Raw genomic sequence first — 26,933 nt, 5'->3', positions numbered from 1 at the left:
ATGGATCAAAGCTAAGTAGAGCAGAGGGAATACAACGCTATGTAACAGAGAGCCAGAAACCCATCAGGGAGCTTGTGGCTTCTCCTTACTTGATTTCAATAGTACCGGGACTCTGGAACAAAATACTAGAGGTGCTGAGAAACTGGTGGAATTCTACACTATGTATCTCATCAGGAGGCTGTGCTATATGCAGAATTCCATGAAACCTTAGCAAAGAGCCAGAGATTCAAGTATTTCAAAAGGGGATTTTTTTTATTGTGTGGAGTCTGCTGGTTGATTAGAGAAATGACAATCAGGTGAGGATATTTCTGACTAAAGTCAGTGATATCTGGTCTGTTTGGTAATGAAATTGAGCATGTTTCTGCTTAGCTACATATTTTGCATCTCGCCCTTTATATTCTCATTCATGATGATGAAGTCACCTTTCAGAGACACCAGACACATACATGTGTTTGATGGCAGTGTTTATTCTTCACTCTGTTGGACTGTGAATTGTTTAGATATTGTGAAAGTAGATCACATGTTTACATTGCAGGTATCTCCTTTCTCCAGCCCCTGCTATCCCACGCTGAACAGCAAAACAAAGAGTAACACTTTCTCTAGTTTGACTAGTTCCTCCAAGCTTTTCACTTTTCCTTTTTTGCTGCAGGTTAATCTTCAATCAGCAGATCTCCCCGTAAGAAGTGGAACTGTTTTGTGTAACCTGAATTGCATTGAATTCCTTAGGTCTGTCTGATTCTAAACCAGTTTGATTCTCACAGTGAGAAATCAACATGGCACTGATGCTGGTCCTTTTTGCCCAGATAAACTTGATCCAGTCTGTTTCAGTATTGGCTGAAAAGACCAAATCACTGCATTATTTAAATTCATGCCCTGAGATCCTGAAAGTGGAGTCTCAAAACTGATAGAAAGCCTTGCCTTTTAAAAATGTGCATGCGAGATTACTCAGAAGGAATTAAGTTCTAGCAAGCTAACAATGGTAAACAAAGCCTCATTTCATTCTTCCCATAAGAATTTGTTTTCTTTTTCTTCCAAGTCTTGCCCATTCTAACCCAGCTTTACAGTTCCATGGTCAAGGAGAGGAGATATTTCTTTTATTGAAATACACTTTTATTGAAAACTCTTGGTAATACGATGAAACATTAGCAGTGAACACAAAGGCAAAAGCAAATTAAGCGACAAAGAGGCCTTTTGAGCTGAACGGCTGAAACCGCCATTGCAGAATATAGCTAAGAAGATTGTTGCAGTGAAAGATGTCTGACCTAACTGACTCCATCTTGCTTCCAACCTCCAAGCTGTCCTTGTTCATTCCTGGGCGTAGGCCGAACTGACTTTGGGAGGAACTTAGTTTATAGTTTAACTTTGAAACAAAAACGTTAACAGACCTTTCCCAAAACAAATTCCTTCTTGCCTGTGGAATAGACTGCCTTTGTAGGACTAATGAATTCACCACAAAATTATAAATTATGGTTTACAAGTCACGCAGCTGGATGCTACAAAATTCTGACCCTTCCCAAATTGCTCCTGGGGATAACATCACTATTATAAAATCTAAGATCAGTACTTGAGATATTTTGTAGAACCTGCACCTTATGGATCAGCTGGCACCACCCAGGTGGATAAACTGGCTCATCGCGTCTTGTGGCCCCCACCCAGGAACTGACTTGGCACAAGACAGCTTCTACTCCTTATGATTTCATTGCCAACCCAGCCAACCAACACTCCTGACTCACTGGCCCCCCACCCACCAAATTTTCCTTAAAAACTCTGATCCCCGAATACTTGGGGAGACTGATTTGAGTAATAATGAAACTCCTGTCTCTGCACTAGCCAGCTCTGCATGAATAACTGTCTCCATTGCAATTTCCCTGTCTTGATAAATTGGCTCTGTCTAGTCAGTGGGGCAAGGTTGAACCCATTGGGCAGTTAGAAGGCTATTTTGCCCATTCCTGAAACAATCTGTGTTATTGGCCTTGAGCTATGGGGCATGCTTGAGTTTATTTTCTGAATGTTTGCGAGGCACAATTGACTCAGGGAGGAGCCATATGTCATTACCCAGGACCCATTCTAGAGGTAATGCAGAGGTTTTCTCTCTCTCTCTTTTTTTTTTTTTGGTTTGTTTTGTTTTTTGGAGAATGGAGTTTCACTCTTGTTGCCCAGGCTGGAGTACAATGGCACAATTTCGGCTCACCGCAACCACCGCTTCCCGGGTTCAAGCAATTCTCCTGCCTCAGCATCCCAAGTAGCTGGGATTACAGGCACGTGCCACCACACCCGGCTAATTTTTCTATTTTTAGTAGAGACAGGGTTTTGTCATCTTGGCCATGATGAAACCTCCAGGCTGGACGAAACTCACCTGAGCTCCTGACCTCAGGTGATCCGCCCGCCTCATCCTCCCAAAGTGCTGGGATTATAGGTGTGAGCCTCTGGGCCCAGCCTCTTTTGCTTGATTTTTTAAAGACAGGATCTTGCCCAGGCTGGAGTGCAGTGGCATGATTATAGCTCACTGCAGCCTACAATTCCTGGACTCGAGGGAATCTCCTACTTCTGTTTCCTAAGTAGTTGGAACTACAGGGACATGCTATCACACTTGGCTAATGTTTTTAAAAATTTTTGTAGAGACGAGGTCTAGTTTTATGGCCCAGCCTTGCTCAAACTCCTGGCCTCTAGCTATCCTCCCACCTTGGCCTCCCAAAGTGCTGGGATTATAGGCTTGAGGCACTGCACCCAGCCCCTAGATAATTTTTTGAATTTTTATGAATTTAAAACAATTGAGGGTGTTGTTCTCAAACAGGAATTCAAACCAAAACAGAAAATTTATAACATGATGTGGCTAATCCATGAAGCAAAGCTGTAGTTCCACAGAGCTAGAAGAAAACTCACTGAGGGTTTATAAAGCATGGTACCAAATATATTTATACTAGTTATTGTTCTGAGGGGAGATGATTTTATTATTGACAGCTTTGAGCTTTTGTTCAATTTGAAGGATAAGAGTTTCTTCTGTTCAGTTGCTTTTGTTTAAGCTGTTACATGGGAGATGGTCTTGCAGAGAGCCTTCTAAAAACAAATTTCAATTTCAAGGGAAACGAAATAGCAACATTAACATCAGTGCAGTTTTTTTTTTTTTTTGAAACACTGAAACATTTTTTATTTTGTGAGATGAGTCAGAGTCTCCCTCTGTTGCCCAGGCTGGAGTGCAGTGGCATGATCTCAGCTCACTGCAACCTCTGCCTCCCAGGTTCAAGCAATTCTCCTGCCTCAGCCTCCCAAGTAGCTGGGATTACAGGCGCGTGCCACCATACCCAGCTAATTTTTTATATTTTTGGTAGAGACAGGGTTTCACCTTGTTGGCCAGGCTGGTCTCAAACTCCTGACCTCAAGTGATCTGCCCGCCTCGACCTCCCAAAGTGCTGAGATTATAGGCATGAGCCACCGGCCCAGCCTGAAACTTTCCTTTTAATCTCAAAACAAAATGGGAATAGTTTTGCCATTACATATGCTTAACATTTATAAACTAAAAACTGAACTCAAAAGCATAATTAAATAACATTTTATTGCAAATGAAAAATATACAAACATTTAAGATTTATAAACTTTCTAAAATCAACAGTAAAAACACTTGCAAAATATAAGGCTTCATGAACAGTTTATTCAAAATATTTGAGAACATTTCATATATTCATATATTTTTCCACAAAGCTTTGTTGGCAGGGCTAAATAGCATTTAGTTCAGTTTTTCTGGTTTTATTAAGAAAAATATTTTTGTTGGAATAATTTTGTATTGGTGTTGAGATAGTATGATGAATTCACTTTCACTTGCATTATTTAAAATGAGATGTGACAAATTGAGAAAAGATGAATGTATAAAAACAGGCACTCAATGGTCCTTAAGTCTCTAGTGACAAGACTGTAAGAATTCAAATGTTGATTCAAAGAAAAGTACATTTTACTAAGTGCCTATTATCAGGCATAATGCCAGATGCTTTCCATGTATTTAATACTTTAAAATATGTGTTAATTTCATGTGCTAAATCCAAAGGGTCTTATGAAAATTGTGCAATCTGAACTTATAATAAATAACCATTGACCTAAGAATAAAATTGTAAGACAAAAGTATAATGAAACTTATCTTTACAGAAGTAGGAAAATCTTTCCATTTGTCCTGTGTGAGCACAACTTTGTAATCCTTAATAACACACATGCAGATATTCACACAATAAATCTTAAGATATGTACATGATGACAAAGTATTAAAATATATACATAAACTACCAGTTAAGACTAATAGTCTGAATATAGGGGTCCAGCATTTTATTCTTCCTTAGAAAATATCTTCATATTTGGGATTTTTTTTTTTTTTTTGAGATGGAGTCTTGCTGTTACCCAGGCTGGAGTGTGCTGGCACAATCTTGGCTCACTGCAACCTGCCCCTCCTTGCTTCAAGCAATTCCCTGCCTCAGCCTCCGGGGTAGTTGGGATTATAGGCACCCGCAACCGTGCCTGGCTAATTTTTGTATTTTTAGTAGAGACGGGGTTTCACCATGTTGGCCAGGCTGGTCTTGAACTCCTGTCCTTGTGATCTACCCGCCTCAGCCTCCCAAAGTGCTGGGATTACAGGTGTGAGCCACTGCACCCAGTCAAAAATTTTTTAGTGTTAGATTTGCAATAACATTTTTTTTTTAATGCATGTGCATCAGTAACTTTTACGTAGACAGTTTTCAAATATTCATTGTTTCTCAGCATACTTCAACTCATTAAATCTTTCCCAGTCTTCCTCCTGGGCATGCATACATGTCAACATCAGTTCAATTTCCTGTCCAGGGTACACAATGAGCCTCGTGTTTGGGAACCTTTGACCTGGTCATAACGTACCAAGGGCAAACACCTTGTAAAAGGTGACACAAAGAAATGTCTGAAACTTAAATTCACCAGAACACAGAATCACCAGAGTCCCAGGTTGGATGTCAAGAAAAGTGCCATTAATTTCCTCACCAAGGTGTCCTACAGAGATCAATAAAGTTCTTAATATTAAAAGAAAAAATATTAAAATTTCTGCAATTTTCAAATGCCACTTTATCAGAAGATACTTTTTTGGGTCAGGGTCTCACTCTTGTCACCCAGGCTGGAATGCAGTGGCACAATCATAACTTACTGCAGCCTTGAACTCCTAAGCTCAAATGATCCTCCTGACTCAGCCTCTTGATGTTTTTTACATTTTTTAGAGACATGGGGTCTAGTTTATTGCCCAGACTGGTCTCAAACTCCTGGGGACTAGAAATCCTCCCACCTGAGCCCCCCAAAGTGTTGGAATTACAGGTGTGAGCCATTGCCCAGACAGAAGATACTTTTACTACAAACTTGTGTTCATAGCTTATATATCTGATATACAAGTAAAGTGAAACAGCAATCAACAGAGTAAACACATTTTTGACCTGAGGTATCAACCCATGGACCTTCCATGGATTATCGATTTTCAAAAACGTAGAATGCATTAGAATTGCACTCAACACTAAACTATGCTGAAAAGACTATAATGTATAATGGAACATTAGGGCCTTGCAGCCATCTCAGGTAGGTTGTCATTGTGAACATCAGTCATTGTTTAATAGAACTGCGGAAATGCTGAAGTTAGTTTAATCGAATTCTGAATAATAAAGTTTACCATTATTACCTCGGGTAGTCTTGAAGTAGCTTAGAAACAAAAACCAAACCTAATAACATTTAAGGTTAGAGCAGAAAAACATTCAGTCTACCTGAATTTTTTTTTTTAATGACAACTTTTTGGTTAGGATTTTTGTTTTGAGAAAAATAAGATTAGTATAAAAATAAGATAGCCAATTTATTTTCCATAAAATCAATAAGTGACAGTAAATCTGTCCATCACATTAAAGACCACCAAAAATGTTATTCCTGCCATGCATTTGAAATGAGAGGGGAAAATTTTATAAACATTTTAATGTGCAAAAAAGGTATTTTCCTGCAGTAGCCCCTGAGATCTTAGTATTTTGTTTGCCAGGAAGTTAACTTTCTATCTTATTAGAATATACCTATTTTTAAAGGTTAGTAACTAATTATAATTTCCTTAATAAGGGTGAAAGTGCAAAATTTCAAGAGAGCCATTATGATAATTTGTTCAGATTTTTCACAAAGATTTTTCTAGTTGCTTCCAAACAGTCTGTGGAAAACTCACTCTTTAGGGATAAAACATTTGAGAGCAATTGAAATGTAGGATATAATCCTGAAATAATGTAGCAATCTTTTACAAAAATCTCTATATCAACAAGAAAAATAAACTTTAGGATAATAGTAAAAGAAAAGGAAAAAAAATGAACATAAGTGACTCCAAAGCTGAATTCACCTGGACTTCTTCAGAAACTCCATTTTGTCCTATGTCTTCCAGACCTGAGTTAATTAATGGAACCTGTGAAAACAATCGCGTGTCTGTGTTTTTGTGAGAAGAAAACTTTTTCCTTTATCTGAAGTATTTTTCTCTTCCTCCGTTCTCCCTCTTTAACTGGTAGTAAATTCCTATGATAATGTCAATAAGTTACAATTCATAAACTCTTCATGGGTGGGTGTGTCTTGTGTATTCTAGCCCACTAACAAATAAAGCAGGCTTTTTTTTAAAATTTCTTTTTTCTTAAAATAACTAATTAGCTATCTAGTTTAAGAAGGAGGTACAGAAGGAAGAACAAAGCACCCGTGATTTCACTTCTCAGTTTTAAAAAAAGTTTTTTAAAGCAAAAGCCCCTGGCCCTTTCTCTTCTTCTTTTTTGAGACAGGGCCTTGCTTTGTCACCCAGGCTGGAGCACAATGGCGCAATCTGGGCTCACGGCAGCCCCAACCTCGCAGACTCAAGCAATCCTCCCACCTCAGCCTCCCAGGTGGCTGGAACTACAGGCGTGTGCCACCACGCCTGGCTAATTTTTGTATTTTTTGTAGAGACAGGGTCTCGCCTTGTGGCCCAGGGTGGTCTCGAACTCCTGAGCTCAAGTGATCTGTCCGCTTTGGCCTCCCAAACTGCTAGGATTACAGGTGTGAACCACCGTGCCTGGCCTCTCTTCTCAGTTTTAATATGAGAAATTACAGGATTATACCTTTCTGAAATCTTGTTGAGTTTGAAATTATGACTCAACGGAGAATATGACTGATACTGTGTCTATCAGAACACTGCTAACTGTATATTGGTGAATGACTGTAAGTCTAAAAATAGCCACCAAAGAAATGAAGAGCCACCTGGCAGAGACAAAGATATTGTGACCAGAAGAAGGAGATTATTCTGAGACACACATAGCTCTTTGACTTCTTTGATCCTTAGAGAGTATTTCAAAGTTTGTAGAAATTCTGGAGGATAATCAATTTGATTTTCAAATTCGATGGCCAAAAAAATGGCATTTTTACTTGGCCTCACATCTAAATTAGTTAGAACTGCAAAAATGCTAACTTTCCTAGCAGTTCTTCCAAGAAGCAAGCATTCATTTTCCTCTTCGTGTGTCTCATATTGGTTAAAACTCAGTGTTTCTAGAGACTTCAGTCATCAGTTCTACTAAACAAGGTAACGTCATCATTGTATCCCGGGGCTGAACACTCCAGGTTCTCTAGTAAAACATAATTGTTTTCATTGACATTCAGAGAGACGGCTTCTTTCTTAGCAGTGGATGTAAGCTCACTCCAAGTAATGTCAGTATTTTTAAAAGCATGTAGAAGGAAGATGCCAATGATAATAGTGAGGAATCCACTCAGGGTCCCAATGATATCTCCAGCTGTCATGCCATACCACTCTTGGAATAAGATGGCAGAGCAAGTCACTACCATGGATGTGAAGAATACATAATAAATGGGTGTCACAAGAGAGGTATTAAAGGTGTCCAGTGCCTTGTTGAGATAGTTAATCTGTGTAGTTACTGAAAGCACAAGTACAGCCAGCAAAACAAAGACCAGGGGATGTTTGTAAACTGGCTTCCATTCTATCAGCTCCTTAATGGCAATTCCCAGGCCTTTCACAGAAGAAACTGAAAACGCTCCAATCAAGGAACAGATTGAAATATAAACCAATATATTGGTCTGTCCTTTCTTGGGAGCCACAATCAAAATCAGCACCAAGGAGATCACAGTTATGATCACAGCAAACGAAATAAACCCTGTTAGGAGGAGAAAAGAATTTGACTTTAGAAAATGCTCACAGGATTATACCTTTCTGAAATCTTTTTTAGTCATGAGTTTAAGAGCATAGGTATTTTAGAAATAGAAGTGAGATCAAATTAAAAACAACATTCTATTGCATAGTTCTCAATATTTTACAAAGGATTTTCACAAACATATCATTTAAATCTCACCAATACCACTATGAGCTAGGGCAAATATTATCAGATTAACTTTTTATTTTCAGAGGAAGAAAGTGGCAAAGATTTGATTTTGAATATATGTCTTTTGCCTCTACCATCCCCATCTCTCCCTTTCATTGTGTAACAGGGGAAGCATGAACACAAAAATAAGTTCTGCCATCTTTTCAGGAGAAATAATAATCAAACCTCACTGTGTCTCACAACCCACAATGCGGCCCACAATGTAGAAAGCTTATTACAATATTATTACAGATACTATTTGGTGAGGAGAGAAAGTGGAGCAGAATTTGAGTGGTTCTTTAGGTTGAATCACAGACCTGGGTCTCTCAATTTCATTTCCATTTCATGCAAAGATGTGACTTCCTCTTCTTGTGGGGCATGGATAACCATCACAGTTGACCCCAATATACTTAATATGCAGCCTATTTTCCCATGAATGTTCAAGTGCTCGTTTAAAAAGTAGGAAGATAATATTGCACTGTTGGGAGAGAAAAAATTAAAAATCACTATAGTTCAATTACCTTTTGATCCCATGGCAGCTCAGAAGTCACACTGTGGTACATGCCACCAGGTATCCCAATCAGCTGACTGGAATATGCTATATGACACTGAAAACCCTAGATTGGTTTGAAACTCAGAACTGACGGGCAATCAATTATGCTTCATTGTTTTTATATCTAAAAAGCTATAATATTCTATATCTCATAATCTTCCAGTGATCTTACAAGAGGTTCTACTCAAGTCATTTTCAATTTACCCATCTTTTCCTGTAAAGCCAAACAAAATAGAAAATCTTTTATATCTTACTGGCATGATACATTTAGAATATGTATGCCCATGGATGTTTCCAAGAAAGATACATTCCTAAAGAAAAATTACTCTGCTCAGGGCTAATAATCAGCTAGTTCACACCACTACAATCAAACGGACCAGGGGTATCCAATCTTTTGGCTTCCCTAGGCCACACTGGAAGAATTGTCTTGGGCAACACATAATATACAGTAACAGTAATGATAGCTAATGAGCTAAAGAAAAAAAATCACAAAAAAAACTCATAATATTTTAAGACAGTTTACAAATTTATGTTGGGCCACATTCCAAGCCGTCCTGGGCCACATGCAGCCCATGTGCCATGGGTTGGAGAAGCTTGATACAGACTTTCAAAATATCAAAATACTTCCTTACCACCTGTTACTGCTCTGATACTTAGACCTATCCGGTACTGCTAATGCTTCAGTTGCTGTGGTTTCTGCAAGCCAGCCTCCTTCCTCTAATGCTCTGGCATCCCCATGAAGGCAATTAAGTACCCATCTATCCTCAAGATTATGATAAATTACCAGGTACTTTCCTAGAGTTGCCCTCATGTGGCCACTTTTAGGACTGCAGCCTTAGTGAAGATACTACTATTACTACTACTACTACTAGCTATTCATTGCATAGACAAGTGTTTGAAGTGCTTTATGTGTATTAACTCACTTAATTTTCATAACAATCCTATAAAGAAGCTAAAAAGAATTTAGTAGGCTCAATCATAAGTTTTATACTAGAGGTTGGTAATGAATAGAAAAGAAAAAGACAAGAAAAGAACAGACAAAAATGTATATGCTTATCAAACGCATTCATTTGGGATCATAATAAACTCAGAAAAATTAGATCCACATTCCATGAAACAGGAAAATTATTCCTGTTTCCACTATTAAAACTACAGGGTCTCCAAACAGAAGTATCCAGCAAACAATGCAAGAATTGTAGTGAGAGTTAAAATTTAACCAAAACACCATGCTTGTAAAAGTCCTCTGATAACTATGGTCATTAACCACTATGATGAGAAAAAGAATTGACAGGACTCTGGCAATTTGTTCTGATGAGAGATTTAAAAAATCTTCTATGCTTCATTGCAGTGTTACAAATGTAAAACACATTTATGTTAGTAGGAAATCAAACTCACTGTGTCTTAGGTTTTTAAAATAATAATGTGACAGTCTATTTCCTATTTCTACTGTTATTTTATAGTCTTCTCAAGTTATTTTTGTGATTTCAGGCAAGAAAAAGTATTGTTCTCACTTTATGAATGAGTAAACTGAGGCTGAGTGACTTGTCCAAAGCTTCCCAGGAGCCTCAGAAATAATTTGGGTTTATCTAGACTTTTAGAGCCCAGGTTGGTCTAGATTTGTGTGTTTGCTTTTAGATATCCATAGCCATATGTTTATTATGGTTTAAGTTTATCTTGGTCTTAAAATACCTACAGAAGCCAAGTTCCCTGTTGCTCACATACCTTATGAGAACACTCAAAGCACCCAGGGGGGTGACCAAGGTGGCAGGTGCAAAAGCATAAGCAGCAAAATTTGCAGCCTCTCCTGCTCCCACTAGAAAGCAAGCAGAGATATTGATATAAAAAATGGGCTTACTTGTCAGAAGAGAAAAACAAATGACTCATGCAAAGCAGTGGACTTTTAACCCAAATACATGGGAAGATCTAGCTAAAAAGAATGATGTAACATGTTTTATAGCAGGTAGGAGATAATTAATATTAAGAGATGCAGACAAACTGTAATACCAGGTGATACAAACTCAAAAGATGCAAAAAATGGTGACAGATGAGTACTCACTTTAAATGGCTTTCAATAGAAATTTTTAGCTACTTCAATATTGAAGACATATTTGGTGACTCTAATGAAATCTAGTAGAGGTAGCTTTGTAGTAAGCAGAGAATTATTTCACTTGCTCAAGAATACCTACAGCTTTGTAGGTTACCCACAGAAACCAAAACCAGCTTGGAAAATTAGAATGGTTAAATCTGGTGTGTAGGTAGGGAATAGCCAGAAATACCTGCCATAGGCCCATGAAGTTAGATATCCCTCTATTGTAAGTGATCTACAAGCAAGTAACAGTACCTCAGTAGCTTAACGAGATCCAGGCAGCTGTTTTAAAGTCATGATATGCTCCTGAATGTAATCTTTTTCTTATCTGAGGAACTCTAGACTTGCATGATATAGTGTGCTATAAATAACTTCTAGAGTGAGAGAAATCCCTTCAAGAGCTGGGCTCTGGTACCGGGGCCAAGTTATTCTCACAGAACACAGTGGGAAACTTGCCCACAGAATGTAGTATTTCATGCTGGCAACTACACCAAGCAAATGCTTAGTGTAGAGAGAGAAAGGAACACCAGCATGATTTTTTTCTTTTTCCCTTTGTCTGGCTGCTACGCTACATCCCCCCAAATCTATAGGAGTATTCACCATTAGGAAAACATCATTAAACAAATCTAAACTTACAGAACAGAATAATTAAGACATTGCTCTCATCGAAAGAATCACGGCAAGGCCGGGCATGGTGACTCATGCCTGTAATCCCAGCACTTTGGGAGGCAGAGGGGAGAAGATCACTTGAGGTCAGGCGTTCGAGATCAGCCTGGCCAACATGGTGAAACCCCATCTCTACTAAAAATACAAAAACTAACCGGGTGTGGTGGCAAGCGTTTTTAATCCCAGCTACTCTGGAGGCTGAGGCAGGAGAATCGCTTGAATCTGGGAGGCGGAGGTTGCAGTGAACCGAGATCACGCCACTGCACTCCAGCCTGGATGACAAGAGCGAGACTCTGTCTAAAAAAAACCATGGCAGTTTTCTTGGAATATTAAGGTTTCCTTGGATACTTTATATTATTTATATTTTTATCTTTATAGATAGCTTTCCAGGAAAACATCGACTTCATGATTAAAGTACTGTATGTATATCACTTACTTAATCTCTAATGTATGCTTTTCTCTCTTCAATACTGACATAAACTTTTTTACATGGTGAAAACAAAATTGCAAATGTAGTCACATAATACTCTCCTCATATTTTCATTATAAAGTATGGGTAGAGGGTGGGGAGATGCAAGTAAGACAGAAAAAGAGAAAGATCCAAATACCTATCCGGAATCTTCCCAGACAGCCCTTGTCAATTTTTATTCAAATAAAGAAAATGGATGTAAAAGCACCCTAAAAACTGAAGGGGTGGCCGGGCGTGGTGGCTCACGCCTGTAATCACAGCACTTCTGAAGGCCGAGGTGGGTGACCTGAGGTCAGGTGTTCGAGACCAGCCTGGCCAACATGGTGAGACCTTGTCTCTACTAAAAATACAAAAATTAGCTGGGTGTGGTGGTGTGTGCCTGTAATCCCAGGTACTCAGGAGGCTGAGGCAGGAGAATCGCTTGAACCTGGGAGGCGGAGGCTGCAGTGAGCCGAGATCCTGCCAGTGCACTCCAGCCTGGGCCACAGAGCAGGACTCCATCTCAAAAAACAAAAAACAAAAAACAAAAAAAACCCCAAAAAATCCACAATAAACAAAAACTGAAGGGGCTATACATATTTAAATTCTTTTTATTAATCATCCTTTTAGATTCCACCATTTATTAAAGAAAAGGTACCCAGTTCCTTCTCATAACAGGATCTTACAAATACTGAAATGTGTTGCTTGGTTTGGGGAAATTCAGGGAAGCTTTAAGACTCCTGGCTACAGAGGGAATTTATGATGCCCTTTTTGAGGGGAGCCTCTGCTTTGGGATTTAAGAAATTTCACTTAGTGGGGAGACTGAAGTCAGCAAAAGTGGCTGAGGGAGATGAACACTGCCTTCTATTTGGACATCACATTAGCATTTAGAAAGTGCTTTCAGATCCTGTAAAGTCTCATTTAATCCTCACAGCAGGTCTGGGAGGAAGGAGAGTGCTGACACCCCTCATTTCTTCTCCATTTGTTCAGTACCAAGCAGCCACAGAAGCCTTTCACTTATCCGTGTTGTCCTGGCAAGGAAACTGTACTCTTTCTTGAGAAAATATGCAGCTACAATAGTCACAGGTTCAAATTAGGAGGTGGGAAAATATGAAAGAAAAGTACTTTTCTCTATTGTTATGGTGAAGAAAATACAAGAAGTCTGTGGTTAAAATGTAATATTTCAAAGGTCAACTTTTTCCCTTGCATTCCAGGACAGTACTGAGAGCACAGGGGGTGGGAAATAAGAGTAAAAATTAATTTATTTATATATAATAGTATATATAGGACAATATATTGACTAACACAAAAATTTTTAGACTTAAATTCCATCCTTGTTCCATTCTTGACAGGAAGATTAACCAATTATGAAAAATTTCATGTAATCTATTTACTATCTTACAAATAAACAGTATTCTCAGTATTAAAAACTTACTTGACAGCAATCCTACCCACCAGAGCCATTCCTTCAGGTAAGAATGTCCACCTTGTCCTAAAATACAAAAAGTAAAAATGAACAAAAAATGGGTTCTACACTGGAGGAAGGTTTGAAGAATTGACTTCTAGGAAGCGTACTGGATTATGGTTAGAAAAGTTAAGTCAGTAAATCTAAAGTCTCTTAGCTTATTTACTTGGTCATTTCCAAAGCTCTTCTAAAGCTTTTTTCCCCCAATTTACAATGATTTAACAAATCCCCAATGGATTAATTGCATTTAGATTTTTTTCCATGTTTCTGTTATAAATATAATGCTCTCACGAACCTCCCTATGCATTTACCTTTGCAACACTGGAATCATTATTTCTTCACGATAAATTCCTAGAAGTGTAATTGTTGGGTAGGAGGAAATGCATTTTTTAAAGAACTTTACATGTATTACCAAATTGCCCTCCAGAAAAGTTAGGTCAATTTTTTTAAAAACTTTGCAAATTTGATAGTCTTAAAATGGTATGTCATTTCAATCTGCATTTTTCTGTTTGTCACCCATTTTATTCTTTTATGAATCAGGAGTTCATTTTTGTTTTATTTTTCCTGATTTTTAAAATAGATTCAGGGGTACAAGTGTAGTTGTGTTACATAAATCTACTGTAAAGTCTGGCCTTTAGTGTATCTATCACCTGAATAGTGAACATTGAACCCAACAGGTAGTATTTCATCCCTCACCTGCTTCTACCCTTTTACCCTCCCACCTTTTGGAATCTCTAATGTCCATTATTCCACTTTGAATGTGCATGTGTACCCATGGTTTAGTTCCCACTTATAAGTGAGAACATGCAGCTTTTGATTTTCTGTTTCTGAGTCACTGCACTTAGGATAATGGCCTCCAGTTCCATACATGTTGCTGCAAAAGATATGATTTCATTTCTCTAACAGCTAAGTAGTATTCTATGGTGTGTGTATATAATTATACCACATTTTTCTTTATCCAGTCCTCTGTCGATGGGCACTTCGGTTGATTTCATGACTTTGGTGTTGTGAATAGTGGTGTGATCAACATTTGAGTGCAAGTGTATTTTCATAAAATGATTTCTTTTCCTTAAAGTAGATACCCAGTAGTGGGACTGCTGCATTAAAGGGCAGTTCTATTTTTAGTTCTCTGAGAGATCTCCATATTGTTTTCCATAGTGGTTGTACTAATTTACATCCCCACCAACAGAGTATAAGCATTCCCTTTTCTCTGCATTCTTGTCAACATCTGTTGTTTTTTGACTTGTTAATAATAGCCATTCTGACTAGTGTAAGATGGTATCTCATTGTGGTTTTAATTTGCATTTCTCTGGTGATTAGTGACACTGAGGATTTTTTCATATATTTGTTGGTCACTTGCATGTCTTTTGAAAAATGTATGTTCATATCCTTTACCCACTTTTTCATGGGTTTGTTTTTTTCTTGTTGAGTTGTCTGAGTTCCTTGTAGATTCTGGGTATTAGACCTTTGTCAGATGCTTAGTTTGCAAGTATTTTCTCCTATTCTGCAGGCTGTCTTTTCACCCTGTTGATTATTTTTCTTGCTCTGCAGAAGCTTTTTACTTTAGGTCACATTTGTCTATTTTTGTTTTTGTTGCATTTCCTTTTGAGGACTTAGTCACAAATTCTTTGCCTAGGCCAATGTCCAGAAAAGTTTTTCCTAGTTTTTCTTCTAGGGCTTTTATAGTTTCAGGTTTTACATTTAAGTTTTTAATCCATCTTCAGTAGGTTTTTGTATATGGTCAGATATAAGGTCCAGTTTCGTTCTTCTATATATGGTTCTACAATTCTCCTTGCACCATTTGTTGAATAGGGTAGCCGTTCCCTAGCGTACATTATTTTCAACTTTGTCAAAGATCAGTTGGTTGTAGGTATGTGGCTTTATTTCTGGGTTCTCTATTCTGTTCCACTGATCTATGTGTGTATTTTTATACCAGTACCATGCTGTTTTGGTTATGATAGCCTTATAGTATAATTTGAAGGTACTGTGATACCTCCAGCTTTGCTCTTTTTGCTTAGGATTGCTTAAAACTTTCTGTATGATGTTTCCATGTCACCCCTTTGTTTTTCCACAAATCATAAGTTTTTCTTAATTTGTAGGAAAATTTGTTTAATCACCAGGTTCACCGTATTTATGTCAGTCAGAGGTGTGGACATAAATACTTCATTTCAGCTATGGTTAAAATTAAAAACAGAAAACATAAATAGTAAATTACATTGGTAGTAATGAGGACTGTAAAGGGAAGAAGATGGTTGACATAAGAGCTTTTGAGAGTTTGGATTAGTCAATGAGAGAATAACAAGCATTGGGCAGATGCACTCTGCTTAACCTCTACCTTGTCATGCTGAAATCAAGTTTCTGTTTTGTCTACTGAAAAGGACAAAATGTTCTTAAGGTATTCAAAAGGTTATCTTCCTACTACTCTAATCTGTGACTTTGTCATTATATTTACTATAGAAAATGGAGTTTTCTTATCAATTTTAATATACTTAGCCCTCTGCATTTGACCTAATTGATTTTGTTATAATTAAACAGGATATATAAGCTATGAAGACTATTTTGCAAAGTAGTTAACTGTGCTTATTTAGGACTTTCTTCTTAAGAAATTGGCAAATTACTAACTTGGAATTATATTACAACCCTGGACCTGACTATTGTCTAGTTGGTATCTTTGGGTACTAGTGAAACAATATTTATTTATGTATGTTTATTGGTCATTACATTTGCAAATAACTAAGTTGGAATTATGTTACCATACTGAACCTGACTATTGTCTAGTTGGTATCTCTTTGGGTACTAGTGAAACAATATTTACTTATGTATGTTTATTGGTCATTTGCATTTCTTATTTTGTTTGTTTCTTGTTTATATGCCATGTCTATTTTCTGTTAGGGTACTAACCTTTTTACTTATTGACTGCAGTCACTTTTTATATATTATGAAACTATACTTTGTCACATATTTCATCATACTCCCCCCAATATACCATTTGCTTTTTAGTTTCAGTTAAAGTGTTTCCATATAGGATTTTTTTTGTCAATCTAGATAATCTCTTCCTTTATATAAAATAAATTATTTGTCTTTATGCTTAGAAAAGCGTTCTGTTTTTTTTTTTAATTATTTCATTTTTTGGCCGGGCGCAGTGGCTCACACCTGTAATCCCAGCACTTTGGGAGGCCGAGGCGGGCGGATCATCTGAGGTCAGGAGTTTGAGACCAGCCTGGCCAACATGGTGAAACCCCGTCTCTACTAAAAATACAAAATTAGCTGGGCGTGATGGTGCATGCCTGTAATCCCAGCTACTTGGGAAGCTGAGGCAGGAGAATCGCTTGAACCTGGGTGGTGGAGGTTGCAGTGAGCCGAGATCATGCCACTGCACTCCAGCCTGGCCGACAGAGCAAAGCCCCGTCTCAAAAAAAAAAAAAAAATTATTTTATTTTTAAATTAAATTCTAACCTCTCTAGAATGTATTTTGCTGAATGGTGTCAAGCAGAACTTTCATGTTTTTCTCCTCTAATTTTTCCCAATTGTCTCAATACTTTGAATGATTTGTCCTTTCTCCACAGTTTTGAAATGTCGCTTTTTAAAATAACAAATTCAATTGTTATATATACTTGGGTCCACTTATAAGTTTTAAATTATCTGTTATGATTTTGTCTGCTTTAATGCCAGTATCAAATTGTTTTAATACAGCATATGTTTTCTTTTCTGATAGTACAAATCTCCTCTCAATAGTACTCTTTTATAAACTTGCTTGTGTAATTTATAATCATTGATTTTTTTCCATATGGATGTTAGAAAAATGCTTAGATCATATAGTATACTTGATGAAAATGAATAGAAAACTCATGGTTAATGAAGGGATAGTCAGGTAGACCTACTTAGCATCTTAAGTGTCACTATAAATAGCAGCCTAATTCTATTGTTGTCCATTTATTAATTTAATAAATATCTATTAGGTGCCAAACACTGCTAGGGAAGGTTCCTGTTCTTGAGAATCTACTATCAATAAGCAAGTAAACCTATCAGCAACAATAAAGAATACATGTACAACTAAAAATTATCCTAGGTACGGTGAGGGAAACTATTAGTGCAATGACAGAGAATAACGGGGGTGGGGTGGGGAGACCTGCTGTGAGAGGATGGTCAAGGAAGGCCTTTCTGAGGTGATGCTACTCACACTGAAGTCTGAAGGATGAGTCAGCTCAATGAAGGGAAGGGAGAAGAGTTCCACGCAATGGGAAGAGACCTGGGGGTGGGACAGAACCAGATGTATTCCAGGAACAAGAGAAAAGTAGGTGATGGGGAGAAAAGCAAGAGGAAGTTGGAGAGGTGGCAGAGATCAGAGACTGGGAGACACAGCTGACTCCATCAAGAAGATAGAGACTAAGATAAACCGAGCCAGTGAGTTATTATTACTGTAGCCTAGGATAATTCTTAGTTGTACATGTATTCTTTATTGTTGCTGACAGGTTTACTTGCTTATTCACAGCAGATTCTCAAGAACAGGAACCTTCCCTAGCAGTGTTTGGCACCTAATAGATATTTATTAAATCAATAAACGGATAACAATGGAATTAGGCTGCTATTTATAGTGACACTTAAGATGCTGAGTAGGTCTGCCTGACTATCCCCTCATTAACCATGAGTTTTCTATTCATTTTAATCAAAGACCTAAGTATTTTTCTAACATACATATGGAAAAAAATCAATAACTATAATTACACAAGCAAGTTTATAAGAGTACTGTTGAGATGTGGCCTTACAACAGGATCATTTCTGCAGTTAGAAACTTAAATTCATTAGTTGCATGTGTTTCTTACCAGCTCTAGTAAAGCCCTTGCTGGCCAGTTGCAAGAGGCCCTTCTTTTTCAGTATGAAGCTGGAGCCAATAAAAATACTTGAGCTTACTGCCAGTACCAAGCCCACATAAAGACTGTATTTGTTTTCTACATTTGCTGAAATGCTCAAGTTGTTTATGCTGTAATTCAGGTCCGTGTAGAGCACAGGAGAAGCCAGCAGCTGTGACACATTTGTGATCTCACACCAAGCCTGGGAGGAGTTTGGACAGACCAGAGACAGCACATATCCTGGAAAAAAGGAAAGAAGAGAATGTCAGGAATGAAAGGGAGAGGTATGAATGCTTACTGGCTTTCTGCAGGAAACAGAGCCTTGAGTGGATGGTACTGAAACATTTTACTACATGTAGGGAAGTCCCTAACAGGTGGCCCACAGGCCTATAGACACTGTCAATTTGGCTTGCACAGATTTTTAAAAATGATTTTTAAGTGTTTAGCTGTCATCATTTAAAAATGAGCTATTTCACATGAAAGCCTGGATTCCCCCTATAAATTCGATCTGGGAACACTTATGTCTTTGTTCTGGTGAATCAGCAACTTGATGGAGCAGCGAATAGCTGTTCAGACCGGCTTGTGCTCAACAGTTCAACAGAGCCCATCACATCCACTTCACTCTGCATTATCAGCCTGGCTACTGGAAAGCAGGGCTTGTGGGGCCTGAATGTAGGGAGAAAGCACAGCAACCTCAGTCTAGAAATCACATTGTAAGAAATCTGTTCGCTGGGCATGGTAACTCACACCTGTAATCCCAGCATTTTGGGAGGCCAAGGTGGGATGATTGCTTGATCCCAGGAGTTTGAGAACAGCCTGGGCAACATAGTGAAACCCCATCTACATAAAAAAAATTGAAAAATTAACCGGGCGTGGTGGTGCACGTCTGTGGTCCAAGCTACTTGGGAGGCTGAGGTGGGAGGATCGCTTGAGCCCAGGAGGATGAAGCTGCAGCGAGCTGCGATCACACCACTGCACTCCAGCCTAGGTAACAGAGCAAGACCCTGTCTCGAAAAAGAAAAAAAGAAAAAAGAAATTGGCTGAGCATTATGGCTGTAATCCCAGCACTTTGGGTGGCCAAGGCGGGTGGATCACGTGAGATCAGGAGTTCGAGACCAGCCTGGCCAACATGGTGAAACCCCATCTCTACTAAAAATACAAAAATTAGCGGGGCATGGGCATGGTGGTGCATGCCTATAGTCCCAGCTACTCTGGAGGTGGAGGCAGGAGAATCACTTGAACCCAGGAGGCGGCTGCAGTGAGCTGAGATCGCGCCACTGCACTCCAGCCTGGGTGACAGAACGAGACTATCTCCAAAAAAAAAAAAAGAAGAAATCTGTCTAACTCATTTGGTGGGGTATGAGTCATTTGGTGGGTATGAAGAGTTATATATTTCAAAAAACGTTTTAAAAGTGGGTTTAGTTTTCTGTACCACTTTCCCTGATTTTTCAGGTCTATTAATCCACTTTCTCCTAAAGAAAATAGAATCTAATAAAAAGAATTTAAATATCATTAGGCTTTTTAAAAAATGAGATTCAAAGAAGCATGTAAATCCCCTGAACCAAGTCCACTATTATAAATGTCTTGGAATTTTGAGGCTAAACACTAAAATACAAAATGAAAACGTTTTACACTATTATAAAAACTAAGAAACTTTTTATAATCTGTTCTCCACTTGAAAAGACACCAACAAGGTGACATTGTGACAAGATGTTCTGTCTTCCCATCTTTCCTTTAAAAATGGCAAATTCTCCCATTATGAATTACCTTAAACAAAAGAGGGTAAAGGAAAATTAATCAGAAACAATTTTGTAATTCAATTTTTAGAAAAGTTTTACATTTCAAAAATCTTAAGAAGGCATATAAGCAACAAGAGGTAGTTTGATCAAATGATGTCTTAGCAACAAGACTTCCATAAGTGGACCTATGTACCTCTGGCAAAGCTTCATGAAGCCACCTGAATTTTACCACACGCAAAGTTAAGAAACACCCATGAAGTTCAGGTCTGGAAAATAATAAAATAATGGAATTCAAGGTTTTCATGACTATTATTTCATTTATCTCTGTAATTTGAAAATGATCCAACTTTGTTTCAGAAATCCAGAATAGTTGGACATGGTGGCTCACCCTTGTAATCCCAGCACTTAGGGAGGCAGAGGCTGGAGGTTTGCTTGAGCACCAGAGTTCAAGACCAGCCTGGGCAATATAGCGAGATCTCCACAAAAACAAAAACAAAAACAAAACAAAACAAAGAAATAGAAATCCAGAATAAACTCGAAGTCAAAACTAAATATCCTAACTGCTGCAAATTTTCATTTCTTTTTTTTCTGAGAGCAGTGGTGTCATCACGGCTCACTGCAACCTTAACCTCCTGGGTTTAAATGATCCTCCCACCTCAGCCTCCCAAGTAGCTGGAACCACAGGCATGCACCACCATGCCCAGCTAATTTTTTTAGTTTTTTTTTTGTAGAGATGGGCTCTCACTACGTTGGCCAGGCTGATGCTGCAAAGTTTCAAGCAAGCTAGCCCTTAGCAATCTTGTTCCACACGATGTTTATCTCATCTAAGCCCCAAGAAGGGAAAGTGATTAAGTATATTTTTGTAAGAATTTTGATTACATTCATTCCTAAGAAAACATCGGACCTGACTTACCAGTGAATTCCATGGCTGCATTCATGTCATTTACTATGCAGTTAACATAACCACTCCAAAACTTTGTCTCTGAAATTAGTGTGGGTGGATCTCATTCCAGTGAAACAATATTCCTTCTAAGCTGTTGATACAGCAAAATGTTTCTGACATTGTAGGGGGTGTGGGAGCAGAGGGTCATAAGGGAGATCAAATGATCACTGTTGCATTTTGCAAGTTCTCATTGCAACTGGCAGGCATGAATGCTCCAAGTTTTATGGCAGGAAAAATAATAAAAATCTTGTCTGGTTACTGACCTTAGGACTTAAATTGTTTTATGCTTTGGGAACATGTTAGGGAGAGAGCCTACAGCAGATATGACTGAAAGAGGAAAGAAAGGATGGGTTAGTGGATGTGGAGTGGCCTACAGGAGAAGGGGAGAGATGGGTAATGGATGGTGTGTGGGCAGGGAATTTGGAGTGTTTTAAAGGAATCAAAGACATCTCAAGTCACGATTGGCTTATCAAGATTTAAGTAAGCACAGTAATTTTCCAGGAAGTTTAATCCAGACTTTATTCCACAGAAAGAGAACATCTACTCCATTCATTATGCTTCATTTTTAACAGACACTATCAATAGTCCTCTAAAGCGACTGTACCAAAGTATACTCTTGCTAGCCACGAACATGTATTTCTTCTTTGATGTTATTTTTCTAAATAGAGAGTAATGAATATTTAGGAAATATATATTATAAATATATACATATATATACACACCAATGTATCAACCAGCCAGTTTAAGAAATAAAGCATCACCCCTCAGAGTTAGTAACATCCTGATTTTCTCTTTAACATTCTTTTGCTTATAAAAAAGATTTTCTCCATATATCTTGAAAATGCTTTTGCCTCTTTTTGCACCTATGAAAGTGTAATGATAAAGAATTTGTTCTTAGGTGACTTGTTTTTGAGATTCATCAAAACATGATGCATGAGGCTGCAGGATTTGTTTTTCCCTCACTGTTCTAGAGAATTCCACTGTATAACTATCACACAACTAATTTTTCTGTTTTATAGTTGATTGATATTTAAGTAATTTACAGGTCCTACAAACAGTACTTCTAATGTTCTTATATTATGTTGAACTATATGAAATTGATGATAACTGAACAATTTGAACCCTATGACAAGTAGTTTCATATGTTTCAACCTAATATTTATCTTCTATGTACAGGTGTAATAGTTTACATACACACACCTTTAACATTTAAAAATGAAGATCTACTATCTATAATCATGGGCAAGTTGAGTAATGGCTCTTGGTTTCAGTTTCCGCATCTGTAAAATGAGGGACTTTGACTCATTGATTCTAAAGTTTGATCATAACCTATGTTTGTTCTCAGAATTACTTACAATACTGGTGCCTCATAAATGTTGCTGATGGACCAGTTCTAAACTCATAGGCACTGATAGAGGAGAGATATTTTAAAGAAACTGATGCCAATATATTAAGTGACACTGGCCAAAGTTATGTAACTGCTAAAACCAGGGCCAAGTAACCCAATTCCCAGCCAGCATTCTATTTCAGAAAAATAAAAACATAAAGTACAAGAAAATGCCAGTTGAAATTTATTATTCATGTTTATATAAGGATGAAACACTTTAAATAATTTGTCAAATATTTGCCTATAGAGAATAATAATATAAATTTAAATAATAATTTAAATTATCCAGTTTATTACATGGAATAGAAATCTGGTTTTAAGAAAGTCAATGATTGTATAAAACTACCTTTTTAATCACCGCAAGATATTTCCAGTTGGGGGTCTCACCATCTATTCTACTGTGATAGTTTGGATTATTATTCATTCAATATTCAGCCCCTTACCTTTCCCAATGTGGGCAAAGGTGCTTCACCTGATGTTGGGCTGGAAGTAAGTTGGTGGCCAATGGGAAGTCAGCAGAAGTGATATGAAGCTAGATTTCAAAGATGCTTATGTGGTTGGGTTTACTCATTTGCATCTCTGTAATTCCCTGAGGAGCTGCTGTCCCTTCAGCCTCAGCACCCAAATGAAGACACATGGAGTAGATCTGAGCTCATCCCACGTGAAGGAGCCAAACCCAGGTGGACATGTAGCCTGAAGCAGAGACATATAGGTGAGCCCCATCTAGATCAGTCAACCTTCAGCTGACCTAGAAACCTAAGCAAGAATATGTGATATACCTGCCTATTCATATTAGCATAGGAATGACTGAATGAAATCTCTTTATATCTGTTACAATTTATTCTCCAAACGCTAACCAGTGGGAAGTAGGTTATATCACTCCCTGGCTTAATACTCCCTGTCCCCTGTCATGGTTTTTCATCTCAACTTACAACAAAATCTCAACTCCTCACTAACTTTGAACTTTAAAGCTTCTCATGCTCTGAAACTGGCTCATCTCTGACATCATATTGCATTACTCTCCCTCTCACCCCTCTCTGAAACACTAATCTTCTTTTCCTTCATTCAACAAATATGTATCGTGTACTACCTGTTGGGCATTTTCTAGAATCTGGAGATAGAAAAATGAATACAACAATGGTCCCGCTCTCTTATATTCCAGTGGGGGCAGATAGGATTAACAAACAAATAACTATACGTATGTTAAGAGTGCCATAGCAAGTAGTAAAAGCAGCATCAAGGAATATATTTTTTAAAACAGGATTAAACAAAAGAGCCTCTCTGCTAAGTCTAAAAGCAGAAACCCTGAGGGGCTGAAGAAACTGCGGTCAGCCAGGTTGCCTAGGGTGACAGAAAGGGAGATAGTATGAGATGTGGCTAAAGAGTAGGTGGGAAAAGGATCAGGTGAAATGAACCTTTAGACAAGTAGGTCTGATCTTGTCATTCCTCCTTCCAAAACTCCACAAGGGCTTCCCTTCTCATTCCGAAAAAAATCCAAAATTCCCACTATAGCCTATAAGGCCCTGTGGAATCCTGTCTCCAGCTGCCTAACCTCATTCCCTACTATTGCCTTTTCTTCTGTTCCTTTCATAGAATAAGTTCCTTCTCACCTTAAGCTTTTAAAAAGCAGCTGTTCCTGAGCCTGTTACAGAGTGCTGGCTGGCATAGCTAGCTTCTTCTGAGTGAGAGGACTAAGCAACTCAGAGAGGCCTTTCCTGCCTTCCCAATCTAAAGGAACCTCTCAGTCACTTTCCGTCATATGTTCCCAATCAAATAGACTTCCTCATATGGCTTAATTACAGCTTTATAACAACCTTCATACATATTTGAATTTGTTTCTTTTAAAGATAATTTTGGATTAGAGACTCTTTTGAAGCATCTATAGCTTTAAAAGTCAAAACCAATGTGGGGTGGGGGGTGGCTCATGCCTGTAAACCCAGCACTTTGGGATGCCAAGGTAGGAGGATCACTTGAAGTCAGGAGTTCAAGACCAGCCTGGTCAACACAGTGAAACCCGTATTAAAAATACAAAAATTAGCTGGGCATGGTGGCATGTGCCTGTATTCCCAGCTACTTGAGAGGCTGAGGCAGGATAATTGCTTGAACCCAGGTGGAGGTTGCAGTGAGCTGAAATTGCACCACTGCATGCCACCCTGGGTGACGGAGTGGCACTCCGCCTCAAAAAAACAAAAAAAGTCAAAACCAAAGTATGAAATTAACTTTTTATTCATGGAAGTTCAACTGGAATGTTCTATCTTCAGATCTCATGACTGACCCCTTGTCATTTGGGTCTCAGCTTGAATATCACTTTCGTAAGGGGCTTTCATTGAATACACAATCTAAACATCCCAACACTCTTGATACATTACTGCTATTATAATGATCTTTTAAATTACTTTGTTTCTTGCATAGTAGCTGCCATCTGAACAGTAAGGTGCCTGAGAGCAGGAACCTAGTCCTAGAGTCTGGGACCAGACTGTCTTGCAGATCCCTCTATCCTAGCACCTATGCCAGTGCTTGGCACATGGGACTCTTGTTATTTGAATGAACAAGTGAAAAATTGAGTCTTTGTTTACTCCATGTCAAGCTCTGAGTGGTGTAGTTCATATGTAATCCCACCTGCACCTACTCTTCAGAACTGTAAACTGGAGGGATGACCCCCAATTTATAGACAGGAAAATGCTCAAGGAAGCTAAGTTACAGCTCAGACTGTCTGATGCCAAAGCCTAATCTCTTCCCACTACTAATAATGTGCATTCAGATTTCTAAGTCTTTCTCACCAGCTTTTCACACAATTAATTACCATGGTTAATCACAGGTATTAAGCCTGGAGCTTAAATGTTTCTTGTTGGAACTCAATGCATAAGCAAAGCAGGAAAAACATCCAGAAGCTCAAACAAGTGGGTGTAATTCATATACCTTCCTTACTTACAGATCCTTGGGTAAACAAGGGTGGGTGTGTTAGTAACCGTCAGATTTGCTGGGTTACAAATCATTTAGAAAAAGGGCACACAACCTGACTCTCTAGGAAATAATTCTAGATTCAGCTGCCTTAAAATTTTTGTTTTTTAATAGTTTGTGAGTTGTTCAGGCGTTTTTGCTCTTTTTCAGAAAAAAAGACCAGAAAATAATTCTAGATCCAGCGGCCTTAAAATTTTTTTTTTAATAGCTTGTGAACTGTTCAGGCATTTTTCTCCTTTTTTTGGTGTCCCTTCTCTTCCTTGCTGGCATGGTTTGGACGAGCTCACTTGTTAAAAAGGAATAAGCTGGAAGAGTCAAGAGGAGAGGAAACCAGGGAAGTTGCGAGCACCTTTGCAAAGGTGTATATGTATATACATATATATATATGTGTAAGGGAACTATATATATGTGTATATATATATAGTAGTTCTTACCATGCCTTTCACTGCCTCCCTTCCCCTTTACTGCATTATCAGGTAAATTAAAAAGCTGCTTTCCCCTTGGTACGGCGAAAACCATCATTTCAATGTATCTACATCCTTCTAGTCGCTCCCCCTACCCCCTTCCCTACTTTTATCGGGGCCTTCCGTATGGAGACTGCAGAAAACCCGCCAGTGTTGCGAACACTTGGCGAAGGGCAAGGAGCCTCGCCCAGAGATTTCACGGGGCTCTGGTGAGAAGCAGTAAGAAGAGCCTGCAAACGAGTGCTCCCGGTTCCAGGTTTCCTCTCCAGTACGGCTCTCGCCTTAAGCAGCCAAAGAGTGACTGCACAGCGAGTCAGACAGGCTCATGGGTTTGGAGACCTTTTCATTTCCAAGGAAGAGGAGAGACGTGAGCGGCCCAGACTTGCCCAACGCCCACCCCCGCGGCCCCGGGCGCCCAACCTCTCGCGGTGCTCGATCCCCGGGAGCCAGCGCAGGGCGCAGCGCAGAACTCCCACGGGCCCCCCAGGCAGACACGCCCTCTGCCCACCGGGTGACATCGGCCGCAGACTCTGGAAGCGAGCCTGAGTCAGAGGAAACGTCCTTCTCAGAGGGACTCGGGATTCTTCCCATAGCATCCTGAGTTTCCCCGTCCCACACGCAGCACGCGGTAATTTACACGGGTCGGCCTCGCGAATCGAGTGGGAGTCCCACCTGCCTTATTCCACTCAGGTTTTCCAGCACAGCCCGAATCGCCTAGGCACCCATAAATAAGTGTTGAACGCCTGGCTGGACGGCCGACTGACCGAATGAATGAATGAGTGAACGACTACGTTTAGAGTCGGTACAGCCCCCCTTTCCAGTCTGCGCAAGTATCCGGGGACCGCCCACCCGGTCTCTTCGCCACCCAGCTGCCAGGTCCCTCGGCTCAGGGCAGACACAAACCTTCTCGGCAGGGCTCTCCGGGTGGCAGCCTCACCTGTGCCCCCATGGCCCCGGGAGCGGGCTTCCGGAACGCGGGCGCTTGCTCCTCACCTGGGCCTCTCCACACGCACTCGCGGCGGGCGG

At 39.1% G+C, this 26,933-nt stretch overlaps 1 protein-coding gene across 1 annotated transcript; it reads right to left on the bottom strand.

Annotated features, from left to right (window-relative positions):
- Window positions 1–3,534: 3,534 nt before the first annotated feature.
- NIPAL1 (NIPA like domain containing 1) lies at window positions 3,535–26,933 on the bottom strand. The gene is made up of 6 exons (XM_004038639.5): window positions 26,811–26,933; window positions 18,387–18,653; window positions 13,534–13,590; window positions 10,621–10,711; window positions 8,663–8,823; window positions 3,535–8,141 (listed from the first exon to the last, which is right to left on the bottom strand). The coding sequence occupies exons 1-6, from the start codon at window positions 26,854–26,856 to the stop codon at window positions 7,531–7,533; spliced, it is 1,233 nt and encodes a 410-aa protein (XP_004038687.2). The 5' UTR covers window positions 26,857–26,933; the 3' UTR covers window positions 3,535–7,530.

The sequence above is a fragment of the Gorilla gorilla genome, chromosome 3 (genome assembly GCF_029281585.2).
Source record: "Gorilla gorilla gorilla isolate KB3781 chromosome 3, NHGRI_mGorGor1-v2.1_pri, whole genome shotgun sequence".
In the NCBI taxonomy this organism is placed as follows: domain Eukaryota; kingdom Metazoa; phylum Chordata; class Mammalia; order Primates; family Hominidae; genus Gorilla; species Gorilla gorilla.
Note: the sequence above shows the minus strand (reverse complement) of the source record. Positions and strands in the feature narration are given on the sequence as shown.